The sequence below is a fragment of the Leptonychotes weddellii genome, chromosome X (genome assembly GCF_054177405.1).
Source record: "Leptonychotes weddellii isolate Sample4059 chromosome X, ASM5417740v2, whole genome shotgun sequence".
Lineage (NCBI taxonomy): Eukaryota > Metazoa > Chordata > Mammalia > Carnivora > Phocidae > Leptonychotes > Leptonychotes weddellii.
In genome coordinates, this window is record NC_138385.1 from 68,870,851 (window position 1) to 68,891,917 (window position 21,067).

A 21,067-nucleotide genomic window follows, 5' to 3' on the forward strand; every position below is an offset into this window, starting at 1 on the left:
ATATGAAGCTATCTGCCCCTGACTGCTCAGGAGACTTGCCTGGCTCTGAGAGAAGGAAATCATGAACACGGGAGAGAGTGGGGCCAACTTAAAAAAAATCTCATTTTAAATTTGGACTCAAAGCAGAAATAGTAAGAAAAAAAAGAACCACACCTAAGGTTGGTTGAAGGAATGTCTCACCAGAGGATCACCCACTGAACTAGGATCACTGGGGCTAGGGCCCTCCCTTTCTAATAAGCTCTCCGTGAGGCCCTGATGCGAGCTAGAAATTGTGAATTCCCTGATTTAAATGACACACAGCAACAAGTTAAAGACAGACTGCTTAAAGAGGTTTTCATGGACTCTGGAAAGAGAAAAGTGGGGAAATTCCCTCACCAAATTCAAAGGAATCTGTGTCATAGCCATGAGCACCATCTTACTACCTATCACATTTAATTAATGTCCTTAATTTGAATTTGATTGGTCTTGTGGGTTTGAGTCGAATGCGTACATTTTGTTTTATGGTTGTACAAGAGCCATAATCACAAGGACTTTATCCCGTAGGCTTCAGTAAACACCAGGGCTCTGAGGTTTGTTTTTTCTTTTATTCCTTTGAAAGAAGCCCCCTTTCTTTTCTTAGTTCTAAAACTCCTGTTTCAGGGAAAACCATAAAAAGGAAATGAGATCGAGGAAGAAGATCTCTGAAATGCACTTCGGTCCCCTCCACCAAGTTGGTTTTTACCTCTTTGCTAGGCACTTATACTCACGTCAGGGCTGCAAGGATCCTTTCCAACTACCTTACTACAGGAAGATAAATCACCGTTAAATAGAAATTCTTAAAATCACATACAAGATGCCCTAAAAATAAAAGTAAGTTAAAAAATAAAACCCTACATTGCCAGTAGACACCAGATTCAGCCACATCCAGGGCTGAAGGAAAGCACACATGTTAAGAATACGTATCTTCAACTTCTTCCCCTGGTGCTCCCTGACACTTAACTCACGTACCATCTTTGTTCTTACCTCTCGGTGCCTATCCCGGTCCCGTGACTTTTCCCTCACCCAGTCAATTGTGTTGAAATCATCATAGGTCCCCACACCAGGGATTGGCTCCTCCAAGAAGTCCATCATCCTATTTGAAGAACCTATTCCTCCACCATTGTATGACCTGTCCTCTGTATTGAACAGGAAACAGACATTAGTGCCTCAGACACTGTAAACACTTTAATACCTCCCTGCTGAGTACCAAAAGGTGAGTCCTTAAACCATCGGATGATTACAATTAGGGTGTGCTGATAAAGCAATATAATCATTGGTGGGAACATCCATCATATTTAGAGGTTTCTGTGGTCTAGGCACAAAACGGTGAGTGCCTTCAGGCCGTATAAATGGAAAGGGACAGATGAACAGGACAGTACAAAGGGGAGAATTGACAGGAGTTGAAGTGTAGTGGGAAAGGATTTATGAAACAAAATAAAGGAGCCCGCGGAGCAGCTTAGGTATTTCAGTTTCTTTTATGGAAGGGAGACAAAAGGGCCAAAGGTCTTTGCAGACATATCACATCAGAAACCATTTTGCATGTGTAAGGCAGTAATTCAATTCTGGGAGGTGGCTTTTGCCTGAGTGGGAATGCCAAAGAAAGCATGTCAGCCTCTTCAAGAGTTAAGCTGGCTGGAATGTACACATTTCCCTTCAATAGGTGGAAGACTTTGATCCCTGATGTAATGGGCTTGTAGAAACTTTTACTGAGTATGTCAGAACAGCCCAAGACTTACAAGTAGAGATTCAAAGACCAGTGCACAGCTTGGCGATGGGCTGTTCCTCTCTGATCCTTCAATGGAAGCAACATACCCACTTGCCCACCTGCAGTCCTTTATCTGCTTAGCTTTCAGCGCTTCTATTACAGTCACTTATGCAAATGTTTTGTCTTCCTTTCTAGACCGGAAGCTCTTTGAGGGCAGCCCTCTATCTGAGTCATCATTGCCTTCTCGCATCTAACACATAGCCAAGATTCAATAAATACCAGCGGAATCAAAGTTTATTTGCCGAATGGTGGGGATGAGAAAGAAGTATTCAAACTCAGGAGCTGTACACACACAAGGTTACTTAGTATTGCTTGACAAACTTGTTCCAAATATTTCCACCTGTCCTCTGGTGAAACAGTATTTCTCTATTAAACACAAAATGTAAAACAGTATTCAGGAATTTATGCAAACGCGAGCTGAGGAAAAAATGCAGAGTAATGCTATCATTGAACTCAACCAGCCAAAGCTCACATTCGCAGCATCAACCTTAGCAGGGACAAAGCTTCATCCAGACTGTTTGGTGATGAATCCCTCCGCAGAGAAGGCCAAAGTGGGCCTGAGCTGACACCCAGCTCCCTCCTATCCAGCCTCGTCCCCATCTTCACTCTAAACTCCTACAGACACTTCAGCACTGTAGTAGGGTAAGTGGAAATTAACCCCCAAGCTGTACCTGACTTACAAACTGTCAGTCTTCCAAATACCTCATCTGGTATACCTTTCACCAGCAGCACACACATTTAAAAGGAAAAGCTCTGCAGAATCCAAATCATATTGAGGGTGGGAGTGGGGGTGGGGCTGGAGTGGAGGAGGGGAGCAAGTTAATCTTAAAACCCCCTAATCAAAGTCCTTTCCATATCTTCCAGCCTACCTGGCTGTAAAATGGTTGGCTGCTGAATCACCAGCCCAGAGTTTCCTATCGTGTCAGTGGCATACTGATAAACATTAATGCTGGTGTGTTTGAGAGCTTGGAGGGGAACAGCCAGCTAGGAAAGGGGGGCAGAAAGAAAATAAAGTATGGTGGGGGGGCGGGGGAAAAAAAAAAAAAACAAGCTGTTTCAACTCTCGAGACAAATGCTGACATGAACATAGGACACCAAACAACCAGAAATTGACTTTTGAAAGCAGGTTAATGCTCCAAATGAATTTGCTCTGATTCAAGGGCTCTCCTTTCAGGAGAAATTTAGAGAGGATTCGGTGAAACTGATTTTTAAAAGCACCCAACAGCTATCTAAGGTTACACGATGTATCAAAGGAGGCCCCCCGGCTCTAAGGACATTAAAAATGAAGCTCTGCAACAGCTTCCTAACAGGAAAAGAAAGAATCCTGTTACATCACTAGGTAACATGAGCACTGCATCATCGTTCTTTGTAGATAGTCTCCTGTTAGCAATGCAAATTGTCAGGCAGCTCTGCAAAGAGCCAGCAGTGATCAGAAGCCGAGAAACAGACTGCTTGTGATTCTCCAGATCCCCTTCTCCCTGGGGTCACACTTCGGTCCTGGGATGGGCTCAAGTCGGCTTACCTTCAATCACAGCTTTCTTTTTTTCTGCCTCAAGGAAGAAATAACCTGGGCAGCCCGCATTTGGCCATTTAGGTTGCGGCGCTTTTCTAGAAGGAGCCCCGGGAGGCACTGCTTTAGAAGGGCACTTGCTGCGTTCTCTGCCTTTTGCAGGAACAAATGCCACCTAAGGCACCACCAGTGTTCCCCGGGCGGTCAGAATGTGATGTCACTGGTGGAGTCACGTGACCAGACCCTTGGACCAGCCTTGGAGAAAGGAAGATTTTTTTTTAACCGAGCACTGGCGCCTTAAAGATGTAGTCTCATCTAAACCAAGGCCGTCCCACGGGGGCCGCCAGGTCAGTTCACAAAACCGGGGTGCAGGCAGGCTTCAGTCTTTAGACCTTATTTAGCAGCAAATCTAGGGAGGCAAAGTAGGGCTATCTGAGAGCACTCAGGCGAGTTACAGGGATCCTAAGTTAAAAAGGGAGAGGGGCAAATACAGAAAAGCCTTTTTAAAGAAAACGCCCTGGAGAGCAAAAACACGGAGGAAATCTCAGACATGTGACGCTGAGTGAGAGATGCCAAACACAGGGGCACATAGCGCGACTCTCTCCACAGAAGTTTGAAACCAGGCCAACCTACATTATGCCGTTTTAGGGCACAAATGTAAGTTGCCACATTACAAAGAGAAGCAAGGGAATGACAAAAGTACAGACGGTAGCTACCCAGAGGAGGGGAAGGGGTCGCCTTCTGGATGGAGCACATGGTGAGGGTGGGGCTTCGAAATGCCGGTAATTTTTCTTGATCTGAGCCGTAGTTACCTGAGTGCCCACATGATAATCATTCTTTAAGCTGTACGCATATGTTCTATGTCCTTCTGTGTATACATCATAATTAGAGAAAATTATGGAAACGGAACTGCATGTGAACTTACTATACAAGCTCAGCTCTTTAATAGCACCTAGTAACTTAAAAGCTCAGATTACAGTCAAGAAAATGAGTTGTTTCATAGTATTTAGTTCTCTACCCAGAAAGCAACATCAAATCTGATCTCACTAATCCAAACTGGGTAAAACTAGCTATTTCAGCTGTGAAAATAAATGCGCTACTACATTTGCATTATTTAAAAGACTCTCCCTGGGGCTCCTGGGTGGCTCAGTCGTTAAGCGTCTGCCTTCGGCTCAGGTGATGATCCCGGGGTCCTGGGATCGAGTCCCGAATCGGGGTCCCTGCTCTGCAGGAAGTCTGCTTCTCTCTCTCCCACTTCCCCTGCTTGTGCTCCCTCTCTCACTGTGTCTCTCTCTGTCAAATAAATAAAATCTTTTTTTAAAATTAATTAATTAAATAAATAAAAGGCTCTCCCTTCCCAGGCCCTATTCCTAAGGCTATTCTTCAGCAGGTCTTAATTAACTGTGCAATAAGGCCAGTCGAGTAAAGGAGAATGAAACAGCCATCTCTCAACTTCCTCAGTGAATCTGCAGGACAGTTGCTGTTAAACATTAATCCAGTCAGTGTGCTCCAATAATCAGACCTAAATGTAGGGGTCTGAAATGTTGTGATCACTCTCATCACTTCTTAGGGCCCGATGCATCCTGAAATGTTAATACAGCAAAACCTTATGAAATGTGAGGGACTTCGTGAAACCTGTGTGCTTTGGGTCCGGTCCATCATTATCGTAACATCTCAGTCTCTTGATGAACTCAACTAGCATTAATGAGAAGAATTAAAATGAAGTGGCAACTGATAGTATTTGTGAATGAACTGCAAAGCCTGAAAATCAAAAGCGATTTGTGGCCCAAGTATGATTGCGTTACACAACTGTACTTTTAGAAAAGTGTGTCTATCTTACTCAAAGAGCGTAACATGCCCAAACTCATAAGCCTCCTTCAAAGTCATTCTTTATTAAATAGGATCCTACCAGTAGTTTCTGAAGGTAACTGCAGAATTCACTTATATTATCTGGTAAGATGTATGTTATCTCACTAGATGATTTTATGCTTCAAGATACTATATGTTTTGGTATTTATAAAATGTATAGTTCTTCAATGTACAGTGACTGAATTGTAGGACTGGTACCGTGTTCTAGTAACTTTTGATGTAAGTTCACGTGTTTTTCAAATGTTACATCTAGGGGAGGGACTTTATTATTCCATGTAAATTTACTTCCTTTGAAAACTAGGTCTGGTAGCTACAATGCAGTCCTTGTACTAAAATGAGATTTAATTTAATTACAATTCCCCTTTGTGCCAAATTTGTAATCTCTAGCATATGTTCATGATACAGACTGCCAGGCGTAGGTCCATTGATATTATTGTGAAAATAAGACATTTTAGAAATGCTTACCAATTTGTAATGCAGCCTATGATAAAAACCAAAAAACATAGTTAACATTTGGGGACAAACAGAGTTATGTTTCTGGAACACAGATGTGATCAGATCACCTTCTGATTTCTAAAATGTCAGTGGCTCCTATAACAATGGTTTTTTTTAAAATTTTAATTCCAGTGTAATTAACATACAGTGTTATATTTGTTTTTAAAACTCTCAGCATAGGGAGGCCACTTAATGGGCATTTGGCACAAGTGTAGACCCAGAATTTTTAAATATCCTCATAATTTTTAGAATAGGACAAATAAAATACTTAAAAGTACATAATAATAATGACGACAATGATGTTACAACTATTTTCGGTTTCATTAATGAGAGGGATTAAATTGTTTCCACTCTTTCACGGACATACCTATATCTGACTGGATGACAAACACCTTAAACTGTGGGTCATATGCCACATCGAACTGGTTTCTTTTCTCAGCATTTTTTTTTAACTTACTAGAAAGAAATGGTAAATTTATAAAACTTAGTTGTCAAGAATAGAAGCAGAGATTATCCCACTGGGGACCAACTACTGAGGTACAAAGAAAGTCACAAAATGCAAAAGGGCTTTTCAAAAAACAGTGTATTAAGAGTTAAGCTTCTGGTGTGTAAATTCTCTGCCGAGGAAGGAAGAGTAAAATTAAACGGGACCCTAAATGTCATATTGAGGTACTTAAGTAAGTCTAGATTTTTGCCTCCGTACCAAAAAAAGGTAAAACTTAAGTAAGTTTTGAAGGCATAGTGTGCTCTAAGTTACACATAAAACAATTTAATACTTTAATAGGAAAATGATTCAAGTTAAAGTACAATTAGATCTCAATTTGAATAATTTTTTTAAAGCCCCTAAAGGGTAATTTGCACTGCTTGAGTCTGGGAAAAAATGTCCAGAAAAAAGTCAACATTTAAACAGCTTTCCCAGTAGGTTACACTTAGGTCTAAAAACTTAACAATGGGTCTTTAGAAACACACCGCTTGAATGAGGAGGCATATAAATGAATGCATTTAGCTCGTTTCCCTTTATGGAAACTACTTTCTAGTTTTTTTTCCTACAAATCACATGATGCTTGAAACTAGACAACCCTATAAAACACAAAAAAAGAAATTCCAATTTAAGAGTCATGTTTACTTCAATCCCTAACCAATATGCCAGTAGAAATTTACCTGGGGGGCTGAACAGTAACTGATTAAGTGAACTAGTTAAACACTAACAAAAACACAAGGGGAAAGAGGATGGAAGGAAACCTTGTGCACAGACCCTGAAATACTGCTTTAGTAATATGGCAGATGCAGGAGGGCTCACTTATTGGCAGCTGCCATAAGGAAGAACGAAACACTCAGAGAAATGGGGCAGGGCTCTTGGTATGTATCACAGAAGCCGAAAAAAAGTCCCATTTTTAAAAAATATATTTCAGTTTTTACAGGGATATATTGTATGTTTGCAATGCTGAAATGACACCTACAAAAAATTCAACACTCTACCTAGCATACGTCAGCAGATATTCATCTTGTGGTTATTTAAATTTTACCTTCATTCAACAGCATGTACTAAGAGCCTATGTATGCCATTTCTCACTTCCATATCTGCAGCCCCTTCCCTTCTTTTATTGGCTCATCCATTTTAGATCTCCCAGAAAGTTACGAACCCTTCCACACTCCATTCATCCCTAGGTTTGAGACTGCATTACAGTTGAAGCCCCAATATTAGTCAATACTTTTAGGACCTTTCTATCAACTTGAGCCTCCATTTTACTTCTAGTTTGCTTTCCCACTTACCCAGACCCAGGGGCTGAAAAGCAACTGTTGGTGGAGTAGCTCTCCCATCTAAGCCCTGGAGAGTATCACAGGACCATGTCATGCTTTAATACACTACCTTAGTTTGGCCCCTGGGACACGTATTCAAGGAGACTTTCCATTGATACCCATATGTACAGCCATACTGGTTGTTAAATACTGAAATACCTCCGGAGCTGTGGATAAATAACTACTTTTTCCTGAAGACTCTTCTCCCCGCCAACCATCCCCTAGAAGGCTCCTGAATGTTCCCCATGATTCAGCAGCTGGAACACGAGGAGGCCCCAGGACACTGCCAAGTGCTACGTCTGGCATCCAGTCTGACTGGTCAGTGCCTGTGTTCATTTGCATACATTTCATTTCAGGACTGACTGCTTTGGTTTCTGTTCACAGCAGATTAAAACTTGAAGTTGTCTAAGAGGCAGGAAGGACAACAAAGAGGAAGCTCTCTATCCCAACTCTGCTGAAAGCTAGACAAAATAAGAGGTGGTGAGGGGCGCCTGAGTGGCTCAGTCGGTTAAGCGTCTGCCTTCGGTTCAAGTCACGATCCCAGGGTCCTGAGATCAAGTCCCACATCGGGCTCCTTGCTCAGCGGGGAGCCTGCTTCTCCCTCTGCCTGCAGCTCCCCCTGCTTGTGCTCTCTCTCTCTGACAAATATACAAAATCTTTAAAAATATATATTAGAAAATAAGAGGTGGTGAGAGATGCGGGTAATGGGACTGCAAAAACGGCAACAAATCTACTAAGTGAAGTTTGAGGATTCTGAGCAGTATACAGAAAGATGAGGCATGGCAGAAAGCAATAGGGAAAAGACTTTGGAAACAAGAAGGAATCTAGATTCTAAGACCACCCTTGGACTCCCCATTTCCCAATGGATACAGCTCTGTCCCCACTGGGTTGTAGACATGTGCGTGGGAGTGTAACTTTTACTCCTCCTACTCCCAGCATCTGCTCTAATTTGGAAGTTCCCAACCCAACCCACTTTATTACCACTGGAGCCAGGATGCGAACTTCCAGAGTTATCAAAGCTGGGAGAAATGGCATGTGGATTTATGGCTTGGTATTGGTAGGCTCCCGCTGGACTAGAATGCCACAAAAATCCATGGAGAACTGGAAGTAGAAGGACTAGATTTGACAGAGTTGCCGAGGGGGTTGTCCACGTAAAGAAAACATCCCTCAGCTCCATTACTTGCTCTTCATTCCTTCCTTCTCAAATTTACACATTTATGGGATTGACAAAAGGACTGGGGAATGTCATGGGTAGGGAGACGCTGCCCTAAAATGCATATAACATACCCCAGGGTTGGGAAACCTCCTAGCTAGCACAGTCCTGTGTAATAACTTGTAATTACTGTTTAAGAAGCCGCGGTTCTCTGCTTCTTCTGTCCTAAGTCTGTGTTGGTTTCTCTTTATTAATCTCCAGAAGGAAGTTGGGGACAAGAGATTAGCAATTATTCTTTGCAGGGGCAAAAACTTGGAGAGGAAATACCAATTAGGAGATTCTTCTTGGGGGCGCCCAGGTGGCTCAGTCGGTTAAGCGTCTGCCTTCTGCTCAGGTCACGATCCCAGGGTCCTGGGATCAAGCCCCACATCGGGCTCCCTGCTCGGTGGGAAGCCTACTTCTCCCTCTGCCTGCCGCTCCTGTGTGCTCTCTCTCTCTCTCTCTCTCTGACAAATAAATAAATAAATAAATAAATAAAATCTTTAAAAAAAAAAAGGAGATTCTTCTTGGGCTCATGGAAACAGCGTGATGTCACGGACAGAAATAATGAGTTATAGATATAAAATCTAAGAACTGCTCTTAAAGAAACACATGTACCCGGCCACACCAATGTGTGTATGTTATTCAATGCAGCACTGTTGGTAGTAGCAAAACCTGGAAACAATGAAAGAGTCCAGTAATGGGGGCACAGCACAAGGGAAGAAGTAGACTGATATGAACTAAAATAGAAAAATCTCTCAAAAAACATTGTGTAAAAAAAGCAAGTCACAAAATAATAAGTAGAATATTTTTAAAAAGTATGTGTCTATGTGTTAACTGAAAGAGTCACATTGAATTATTTTTAGGGGTTATCTCTGGAGTGGGAAGTAGGGGGGGTCTTTCACATTTTCTATACATGTCCATTGTTCGATTCTTTAATAGTGAGGTGTATCTATGCATTACGTGGTGGTTCTGAAAAGAAAAATAATGACCAAAAAAATGATAGCGCGGCTAGAAGAGTAGAGACAGCACATTACAAAGGGCAGACTTTCATTCTGAGAGGCAGACCACTAGAGTATTTAGCAACAAAGCAGGTGACAGTGTCTGGAGAACACCAGGAGGAAAGCACCAAGAGGAAGATGGCTTATGCAGTTTTTAAATGAAAGGCAATAGGAAGAAAGGCTTTGCCGGCGGCCCTATTGTCCCGCAGTGAGAAGGTATAGATTCTGACCCTAGCTCCACAAATCACTAGTTTTACCGCCTTGGGCAATTGCCTTAATCTCTGTGGCTTTCAGGTTCTCCATCTGTAAAATGAGGGAGGATTAGCAAGCATGATTTTTAAGGTCCCTTCCAACTCTGATATTCTATCATTTTAGCGATGATTTTTTTTTTTTTTTGGTCACTCATACATACACTGTGCTGCATGACTTGAGAAGACCTTAAGCTTTTGAAGAATTCCAAATGGCATTTTGATTGCATAGTTATCTGAGAACACCCTTCTGGCAGGATCATAAGATGGCACACTACTGATCTTTAGAAGAGTAAGACTCAGCTCATGAGCAAAGTATATGACAACCTGGGACCCAATGCTCTGGGGTCCCTTCAAGAGGGGACCAAAGTGGTTCCACTGGCTGAAAAACACACAGGGAGCTTCCAGATTCAGCTCTGGCAAGTGAAGAGCTTAGAAGTTGTCACTCCCCGGGGCGCCTGGGTGGCTCGGTTGGTTGGGCGACTGCCTTCGACTCAGGTCATGATCCCGGAGTCCCTGGATCGAGTCCCGCATCGGGCTCCGGCTCGGCGGGGAGCCTGCTTCTCCCTCTGACCCTCTCCCCTCTCATGCTGTTTCTCTGTCTCTCTTTCTCTCAAATAAATAAATAAAATCTTAAAAAAAAAAAAGAAGAAGTTGTCACTCCCCATCCCTACAAAAAGAAAAAGCTGGACAAACTGAAAAGTCCCAAACTTTCCAGGGACCTGCCTGAGAATGAAGGCTGCAGGGGAAACTGCAACGCCCAAATCCACAGAGACGGGTTTATCCAAAAAGACACAAAGAGATCTGCTCACCTGAAGTAGAGACCAACTGAAGCAGCAACTGCTGCGGGGACACTTGAATGGCGACGCTGACGAACTGCTGAAGGCTGAGTGCAGACCCCCATGAGAGTAAGAAACTTCTAAGGCTTGCCCGCCTGTGGGCTCTACCTCCAGGAACCCTACCAAGTTCTCACAGGGAAGATAAGAGAAAGATCCCCTCCTGGCTCTGAGGAGGGGAGGGGAAGAGTAATCATTGTGAAATTCCCCAGAGCTTTCTCTCTACCAAAGGCCTATGCTCCGGGGGAAATACTTTGCCTCAGCCTTCTCCCAACTGGGGGAAGGGCATTCCTCTCACTCCAGCAGAGAGAGAGAGAGAGAGAGAGACACCCCCCACATACCCCCCCACCCCTACCAGCCTTCTTGTCTCACCCAAAGGAAAAAAAAAGGCATATCAACAGGGGCCTGCGCTTCCAGGAAATGGACTGGGAATACCGTGATCAAAACAGAAGTATGGGGCAGGGAGAACAAAAACTGTACCACTGGACGAAACCGTGTGAAAGTCACAGCCATAAGACACACGCCCAACAGACACTGAGATTTCACAGAAAATTATAAAAAGACCTGCTCCCGCATATCTTACCACGACACCATAGGGCTCCGCGTAATGACAGTGGATTGCAGCTCAAAGAACTGAGCCACAGAATCTCTCTCAATAAGCTGCACTTAAAGGAAACTCAAAATCAAGAGGTGACACAAAAACAAGGTCACTACAAGGGCGCCTGGGTGGCTCAGGTCATGATCCCAGGAGGTCCTGGGACTGAGTCCCATGTTGGGCCCCCTGTTCAGTGGGGAGTCTGCTTCTCCCTCTGCCCCTCCCCCTCTACTCATGCTCCGTCCCTTGCTTTCTCTCTCTCAAATAAATAAATAAAATCTTAAAAAAAAAAAAATAGGGGCACCTGGGTGGCTCAGTCGGTTAAGCGGCTGCCTTCGGCTCAGGTCATGATCCCAGGGTCCTGGGATCGAGCCCCGCGTCGGGCTCTCTGTTCGGCGGGGAGCCTGCTTCTCCCTCTCCCACTCCCCCTGCTTGTGTTCCTGCTCTCGCTGTCTCTCTCTCTGTCGAATAAATAAATAAAATCTTTAAAAATAAATAAATAAATAAACAAACAAGGACACTGCTACAAAATTTTAACCCTCTGGCACAGATGGTTACACCAAACATTAAACAGCCCAATGTGTGGCCACTTTACCATAAATTCACAATGGAATTAAACTAGAAACCAATAAAAAAATAGTTGGGAAATGCCCCAATACCTAGAAATTAAACAACATACCTCTAAGTAACCCACGGGCCAATGAAGTCTCAAGACAAATTACAAACTATTTTGAAGCAAATGACAATGAAAATACATGATAATCAAAATCTGTAGGATGCAGCAAAACCAGTGCTTAGAGAGAAATCCATAGTATTAGGTGCATATATTAGAAAAGAAGAAAGATCTAAAATCAAAAGATCTAAACCTCACCAAAGAAGATACACAGATGGCAAAGAGCAAATGTAAAGATGTTCAACATCATTTGTCATTAGAGAAATGCAAATTAAAACAACAATGAGGGGCGCATAGGTGGCTCAGTCAGTGAAGCGTCTGCCTTCGGCTCAGGTCTTGATTCCAGGGTCCTGAGATGGAACCCCATGTTAGGCTCCCTGCTCAGTGGGGAGTCTGCTTCTCCCTCTCCTTCGGCTTCTCCCCCCACTCATGCTCTCTCTCTCTCTCAAATACATAAATAAGATCTTTTTAAAAAATGAGATACCACTACCTACCTATTAGAATGGCTAAAATCTAAAACACAGACAATACCAATCATTCGCACTGATGTGGAGTTAACAGGAACTCTCATTCATTCCTGGTGGGAATACAAAACAGTACAGCCACTTTGGAAGACAGTTTGGCAATTTCTTACAAAACTAAACATAGTCTCACCATATAATACAGCAATCACACACCTATATATTTACCCAACTGACTTGAAAACTTATGCCTGCACAAAAACCTGCACACAGATGTTTATAGTAGCTTTGGTCATAACTGCCAAAAGCTGGAAGAAATCAAGATCGCCATCAGTAGATAGGTGAAAGGACAAATTGCCATATATCCAGACAATGGAATACTATTCAGCAATGAAAAGGAGTGACATCTCAATACACACAAAGACATGGAGGAACCTTAAATGCATATCGCTAGGTGAAAGGAGCCAACCTGAAAGCCTACAGACTACATGATTCCATTTATTGACATTCTGGAAAAAGCAGATTGATGGAGATGAAAAACAGACTGGTAGTTGCCAGGGGCTCAGAAGGGAGGTGGCTGAAGAGGTAAAGCACAGGGGATTTTTTTAGGGCAGTGAAACTGTTCTGCATGATACTGTAATAGTGCATACCTGTCACTATGCGTCTGTCAAAATCCACAGAACCTTATAGCACAGCAGACCTTAATTTACGCAAATTTTTTTTAAAATCCCAGGATGGAATGCAGAATGTGACAGAAGAATCTATATTACAAATTTGTGAAACAGCCTCACAGAAGGAGGTATTGAGGAAAAAGGTGCTGATCCAAGAAACTGGAACTGAGTGGAGTGTGTAAGGCTAAAGGCTAAAAAAATTGTGTATAAGTACTATATTCTAGCTGACAACGTAGCTTTCCATGGAGGGTAAGGGTTAATGATTTGAAAGCACCATACATGGGGGCACCCAGGTGGCTCAGTCGGTCAAGCATCTGCCTTCAGCTCAGGTCATGATCCCAGGGTCCTGGGATCGAGCCCCACATCAAGCTTCCTGCTCAGCAGAAAGTCTGCTTCTCCCTCTCCCTTAGCCCCTCCCCCAGCTTCTACGAGCTCTCTCTCTCTAATAAATAAAAAAAATATTTAAAAAAAAAGAAAGCACCATACATGTACACTGGAAGAGAACAGTTAAATAATGGATGGTGGATAGCGGGAGCCAAGTTTCTCACTACTTGGAATGGGAGGTTACAAACAAGCCATGGGAAGAGGCTAGAATGATCCATGTGTTAATGGAGCAGAATTACAGACATCAGTGCGATCTCATGTTTAGCTTAATGTAGACACGGATGGTCACATGTAGATAATATATCTACCTATGGATATATATGTAGACACGGGTCAGTACACACACACACACACACACACACACATATTTTTTTACTGAGTGGCTGAGAGTGCCTAAACCAATAATGCCCCAGTAGAAATGAGCACACCTACCGCCCATATCTTCGTTCCTAATACCATTCTCTACTAAAGGGAACCAAGGGGGTGCCTGGGTGGCTCAGTCATTAGGCATCTGCCTTCAGCTCAGGTCATGATCCCAGGGTCCTGGGATCGAGCCCCACATCGGGCTCCCTGCTCTGTGGGAAGCCTGCCTCTCCCTCTCCCACTCCCCCTGTTTGTGTTCCCTCTCTTGCTGCTGTGTCTCTCTGTGTCAAATAAATAAATAAAATCTTAAAAAAAAAAGGAACCAGGGCTCCTTGGAGAAATGGCACATTGCAGTGCCTGACAGTAAGTAAGTCCTCACGAAAACCCCACGGTGACAGGGCCGTGTCAAAGGGAAACAGAAAACTGAAAGAGCTCCAAATGGCCAAAGCTGGAAAAATTTGAACAAAATAAAGTAGAAATGGATTATAACCCAAAGTTTAAACAAATGAGTCCCTACTGACATAAATAAGTAGTTGAATAAATAAATGGGAGAGAATAGACAAATGTCCCATGCAGAACAATTCCAAATAATTTCTGTAGATACTTTACCCTCAAGGAGGTGGAGCACAGCTCCCTAGTTCTTAAGTGTGGGCTATGCAGTGAATTCCTTCCATAGAGTACATTATGGAAAGGATGAAAAGCAAGTAACTTTACAGTGGAGAAAGCTGACACACACTACCTCAGCCAGAAGATCAAGGTTAAAATCGGCAGCCATAAGTCATATCAACAATATATAGCCTTGATACGATGTGATGAGAATGGCACTTTACTTCTACTCTTCCTCCCTAAAACCCATAACCCCAGTCTAATCATGAGATAAACATCAGACAAATCCCAATTGAGGGACATTCTACAAAATACCTGACCAATAATCCTCAAAACTGTCAACTGGTGCAGCCACTGTGGAAAACAGTATGGCAGTTCCTCAAAAAGTTACAAAGAGAACTACCCTTCTATCTAGTAATTCCCCTTCTGGGAATGTAACCAAAGGAAATGAAAACACTAACTTGAAAACACTAACTCCCATGTTCACCGCAGCATTATTTATAATACCAAGACATGGCAACAGCCTAAGTGTCCATCAATGATGAACGAATAAAGAAACTGTGGCATATACATATACAATGGAATATTATTCAGCTATCTAAAAAAAATGAGGAAATCCTACCATTTGTGACAGGACGGATAGACACCTGGGGCATTATGCTAAGTGAAATAAGTCAGACAGAGGAAGACAGATACTGTGTGATCTCACTTATATGTAGAATCTAAAAAAAAAAAAAAAAAGTAAAAGAACTCATAGAAAAAGAAATCAGATTTATGGTTGTCAGAGGCAAGGGGCAGGAGGATGGAGAATTGGAGAAAGGTGGTCAAAAAGGTATAAACTTCCAGTTACAAGATAAATAAGTGCTAGGGATGGAATGTACAACATGACGGAATATAGCTAACAGTTTACACTGCTGTATGATATACAGGACAGTTGTTGAGAGAGTAAATCCTAAGAGTTCTCATCACAAGGAGAAAGTTTTTTTTTCTTTTGATTCTATCTATAGGAGATGATGGATGTTAACCTACTGCAGTAATCACTTCACAGTATACATAAATCAAACCATCATGCCATGAGCCTTAAACTTATACAGCGATATATATCAATTATTTTGCAATAAAACTGAGTGGGGGAGAACACAGGTATGTAATAAAGTTTAAAAACTACGGGAAAAAACACCTGTCAAGGTCATCAAAAACAAAGAAAGTCTAAGAAACCATGGCAGCCAAGAGGAGCCCCAGGTGACATGAAGACTAAATGTCACGTGGTATCCTGGAAGGGACACCAGGTAAAAACTAAGTACATATGGATAAGGCATGTTCTTGAAATAAGACAAAAATGTAAATAAATAAGTGGGAAGAGATAAAAAGGCACAGATTCTAAAATCTGACCAGGTATTTTCCTATCAAGTAACCTAAAGGAAGCCCTTAAAGCCTGTGGCCATGATGATAAGCCTCATTTTGAGGGTTCGGCACAGAAAACTGGTATGGTTTATGGCCCCGCAGAGCTTTTGCTACAGGCCACTTTTTTTTTTTTTTTTCAAGCTCAAAAAGCAGCAGTAACAATCACCATCCTCCCAGGCTAAGTATTTAGGGGAAGTTTGAGTATTATGAGGGTGATGGATTCTCAAGTCCCTTTCCTTATCATAATAAGGACAAAAAAAATTTTGTGCCATCCACACTTGAGTCAACTGGAGTGCTGACAGGAGCCCATGAGCTGCGACCCAAGATGTTTTTCCATTTCTCTCTGGAGGAATACTATAATCTTTCATTGCCGCACAGCAGAACAAACACAACTGCTTCACAGCTTACTTGATGGATTTCACACAGTGTCATGTGCTTCATTTTCAAAGACATCTTTCCTTCCCTGGGACATGGGGAGGTTATGTTGAGGCCTGCAGGGGTGGTCTGGGCACGTTCTCCCACACGAGGGGGACTCGGCCAGCTCTCACACTCTGCCTGGGCTTTGAAGTCATCTGTGACTCTTCCAGTTTATTCTCCATATCGAATCGGTCCTATCAATCCCCCTTTTGAAATTTCTCTAGAAGTTATTGTTCTTTCCTCTCCATTCCTGTTGTCTTAATTCAGGCCATTTGATCTTTTACCCAGATTATTGTTTAAAAAAAAAAAAAAAACAGTTTAACTGGTCTTCCGGTCTTTGACCCACTCTTCCCCGGAATCCACCCTCCACACTGCCATAAATTCACAAAAACACCAATCTGATCATATCATTCCTCCACTTTTAAATCATTTGACGACTCCTCGGTTACAAGATAAGGTCCAGAAGCACAGACCATCTAGACCTCACCCCGATTTCTAACTGGATCTCCCGCCTTATCCCCTGCTATCTTCCCCTCCTGCTCCAACCGTCATCATCTCTACCCCAGGAGCCTCAGACCCCAGATGCGCAGGTTCCGTGTTGCCGGAATAGAAAAGGCTCTCTCATGCTGCCGTGCCTTTACCCATGTGGCTCTCTCTCGCCAGGAAGGTCTCCTCACTCAACAATCTGAGAGGAGTGCAAGGCACGCGAGGTGGAAAGACAAGGAGGTGAGGGAAATGAGGGAATTGATGAGCATGACTAAAACAGCGCAGGGCTGGGTTCCTAAGATCTGGGTGCTCCATAAACACTGAATACCTGAATGGGTGAATGAATGAATTGCCAAACATGATGCCCAGGCTGCAGAGGCAGGCAAGTGAGAACGGATGGACTACTACGAGTACAACTCCGAATTTCTTCCTACTACTCCAACCCTTTTTTCTATTTCCCTCCCCCTCCCCTTCTGTGAGACCTCCATGTTTATGTTTCTTCTCATTGGCAGACTACTATAGCACTACCACAGATGCACTTAACCATGCCATGCATCATTTATTTATTCATTCCTCATAAATCAATCCCTCTAGCCATCTGGAAAACAAGAACCACTTCTACTGCCTTTCAAGCTCCTTTTAACTAATCTTTTTAGTACGTGCTATAGTGCCTGGTACAAAATGTAGTATTTTACGCACAGCCGCACCACCGATATCAAGGACTTTATGACCTTTTTTCTGTTGTCGTTTTTGTGTACATTAGGAAATCCCAGGTGAAAACATTAAATAAAGTAAGAACAATTAAAAAGCAAAGCAAGAAAATTCTATGACTACAGAGTATAGTAAATGGACCGATTTCTGTGTGGGGCTCATAGAAAACAGCTTCGCCGTTTTATGGTCAGACCTTGTAAACCACAAGCAGTAATTCTCCTGTAAAGGCCAAGTGAAAAGTGGCAAAGGACTACTCATGTAAAAACATATTCTACAATCACAAGCAATGTCAAAATCTCGTCTGCCTCAGCTTTTGGGTCCATTAAATAGGAATAACAGATGGATACTCGCCTGCCTCCAACACCTGCTAAGAGCAATGTGAACACAAGTACTTTGGTGATATGGATGCTATGCGATACCACTTTCGATTAGAAGCAATGATGATAACTAAGCTAAACCACTCTGGATTAGCCCGAAGGCTTATTAGAAGTGGCCGGTTTAAGCTGACGGAAACCCTAACCGACCACTTCACTAGAGCCAGTGATGGCTGTTAACTGACTCGCGGGGGTTATAACTACACATAAGTGGACAGGATATACAAACACATGTGCCTTCCACAGAAGGAGGCAAATATGAAAAACCATTAAATACCAAACCATGAGTGCCTTTCTTTTATGAACTTTAAATTCAGGGGCTCTCGTCTACTGTTACTGTCTTGAGGCACCTTTACAAGATAATTTCTTATCATCCTTCTGAACCTGTGGTTTGCATACTGGTATGTTCTTCCCAAGTTGGTCACCTCCTCAGAGAGGCCTTCCCTGACCTTTCGAACTTTCTAACCTTTCTAAAATATGATCCCTCAGTTATCCTCTATTGTCATTCACTTTATTTCCATCTTGGTACTTATTTCCTACCAAATAACTTACCTTTCAAGGCCCTTCTCAAACACACCTTCTCTGTGAAATCTTTTCCAATCCTAGACACACACAAACATATAGAATGCTTCCTCTGCTGAGTTCTTATAAGAGTTACAACACTTACAATATAGGGTTATAATAGAAATAAAATAACAATAATAATGAGAGCTAACATTTTATTGAGCATTATTAGCTCGAGGCCGCGTACAATTATAACCACTTTATGTTATTATTTCATTTAATCCTGAAAACGACTCTAAGAGTTAGGTGTTCTCATAAGTACTTAATGTTTGTTTAGCCAGCTAGAATCAACTTCACGAAGGCAGGGAGGGTGCCTTAAAGCCTTGCTAATTCCCAGAACCTAGCAAAGTTTCCGCAGTGTCATATGCCTCCAAATTTGCTAAATAATAAATTCTGACATAGTTTCTTGTCCTCTGACTTTGAGAATGGCAATCCCAATCAGTTAAAGAACCAGACAGTAGTTTTAAGTAATTGTACAAATTTAATATTAAAGTCCTTTCTGACTACAACAAGAAACTCAGAAGTCAGAAAAGAAAAGGGTGATATATCTGGCTATGTAAAAATGTTTAATATTTGTAGATTTTTTTAAAGGAAACAAAAACAAAACAGAAATGGAAAAAATACACACCAGCTACGTTAGACAAAACATTAAGAATAATATATGAAGGGCTCCTAGAAAAAGGTAAGAAAAGATAATCAGCCCATCAGAAAAACAGGAACATCATATAAACAGGAAACTTCCAGAAAAAAATTTAAATGGTTCATAAACATACGAAAATACACTCAACTTCATTAATCTAAAAAAGTGAAAATTAAAACAATAATGAAAATTTACTGATTTATTTATTTTGCCTATCATAGTGTGAAGATGAAAAAATTATAATATTCAGCACCAGCAAGGCTGTGGGGAAATAAGCACTCATACACTCATGCTACAGAAATGTTCTAATATACTAATATTCTAATACAGAATAAATATTCTAATATACTTCTAATATACTATATCTAATATATAAAGATGCACACACATACACATACACAAGATTGTTCATTGCAGCATTGTCTGAAATAGCAAAAGATTGGAAACTGAAATGTACATCAATAGAAATTTGGTTAAATAAGCTATGGTACAGCTATACCATGAACTTACATGCAGTTATTGAAAAGAATGATGTTACTGGATAACCAAATAATAGATGGAGGGAACTCTCCTTCTATAAATGTATTCCAGGGACTCCTGGGTGGCTCAGTCGGTTAAGTGGCTGCCTTCGGCTCAGGCCCTGCTCCCAGGGTCCTGGGATCAAGCCTGGCATCAGGCTCCCTGCTCAGCAGGGAGTCTGCTTCTCCCTCTCCCCTGTTTAGGCTCTCTCACGCGTGCTCTCTCTCTCTCAAAGAAATAAAATCTTTTCAAAAAATAAACGTATTCCAGATAATAAAAACCCAATTATAAAAAAGGGAGAGGATTTGAACAGACACTTCATCGAAGAGCATATAAGGTTGGCAAATAAGCACATGAAATGATGCTCAACATCATAAGGCATTAGGGAAATTAAATTAAAAGCATGATGAGATAACACTACACACCAATTAGAATGGCTAAAATAAAAATTACTGAAAATATCCAGAGCTGTTGCGGACGGGGAACAAGTGGAACTCTCACTCATGGCTAGGTCAGCTATAAAACGGTACAGCCACCCTGGAAAATGGGTTGGTAGTTTCTTAGGAAGTTCAACATACATTTCCCACATGACCCAGTGATCCCACATCAGGCTCTACTAAGCAAGAAAAAAAGGAATGAATGACTTGAATTAATCTTCAAGGCACTGGCTGAGTGAATGAAGTCAGTCTCAAAGGCGACATACTATGTGACTCCATGCATATGACATTCCAGAAAAGAAAAAACTACAGGGACAGAGAATAGATCCGTGGCTACCAGGGGTTCGGGGTGGAGGAGGTTTGGCTGCAAAGGGATAGCAAAAGGGAACTCTCTGGGGTGTGGAACTGTTCTGTATCCTGTCGGTGGTGGCGGTTACAAAAGTCTCTGCATATGTTAAAACTCCAAAGATTGCACCAGAAAAAAAATGAATTTTACTGTGTGTACATAAAAAATAATTTTTAAAAAAGATAAACTGTCATCAGCAGTAATGATACCAAGGTGCCTGGGTGGCTCAGTCAGTTAAGCCTTGCCCTCAGCTCAGGTCATGATCTCAGGGTCTTGGGATTGAGCCCCGCATCGGGCTCCCTGCTCAGCGGGGAGTCTGCTTCTCCCTCTCCCTCTGCCTCTCCCCTCCCTGCTCATTCTCTCTCTCTCTCTCTCTCTAATAAATAAATAAAATCTTTAAAAAAAATAAAAAATAAATTTAAAAAAACAGTAATGATACCTTCTATTTCTCCATCTAAGGGAGGAACATCATCTCTCATGGAAAAATCCATAGCTGTCCCTGGAATGTCCATCAAGTCTTCATCACTGGAGCTGCTCCGGAAGCTATTGAAACTCCCCTGCTGAAAGCCTCTGTTATCCATAGCCCCTGTGCAGAAAGAAAAACAGGAGGTTTATTACAATGATCTTCAAGCTCCTTACCACTTATCCTTTTTTACTGTGGTAAATACACATAAAATTTACC

The 21,067-nt window shown here is 42.0% G+C and overlaps 1 protein-coding gene across 2 annotated transcripts in view; it reads right to left on the minus strand.

The window, feature by feature from the left end:
* CLCN5 (Cl-/H+ antiporter 5) overlaps positions 1–20,966 on the minus strand; it is a 47,698-nt gene extending 26,732 nt beyond the window's left edge. Inside the window, exons 1-2 of one of the 2 annotated variants that reach the window (XM_081808880.1) lie at positions 20,825–20,966; positions 1,003–1,154 (exon numbers count right to left, since the gene is read on the minus strand). In XM_081808880.1, coding sequence (XP_081665006.1) covers positions 1,003–1,154; positions 20,825–20,966 — 294 coding nt within the window. Of the gene's footprint in view, positions 1–1,002; positions 1,155–3,305; positions 4,401–20,824 lie in introns of those variants that run through there. The other variant, XM_081808881.1, reaches the window with a different exon arrangement.
* Between the last annotated feature and the right edge of the window lie 101 nt (positions 20,967–21,067).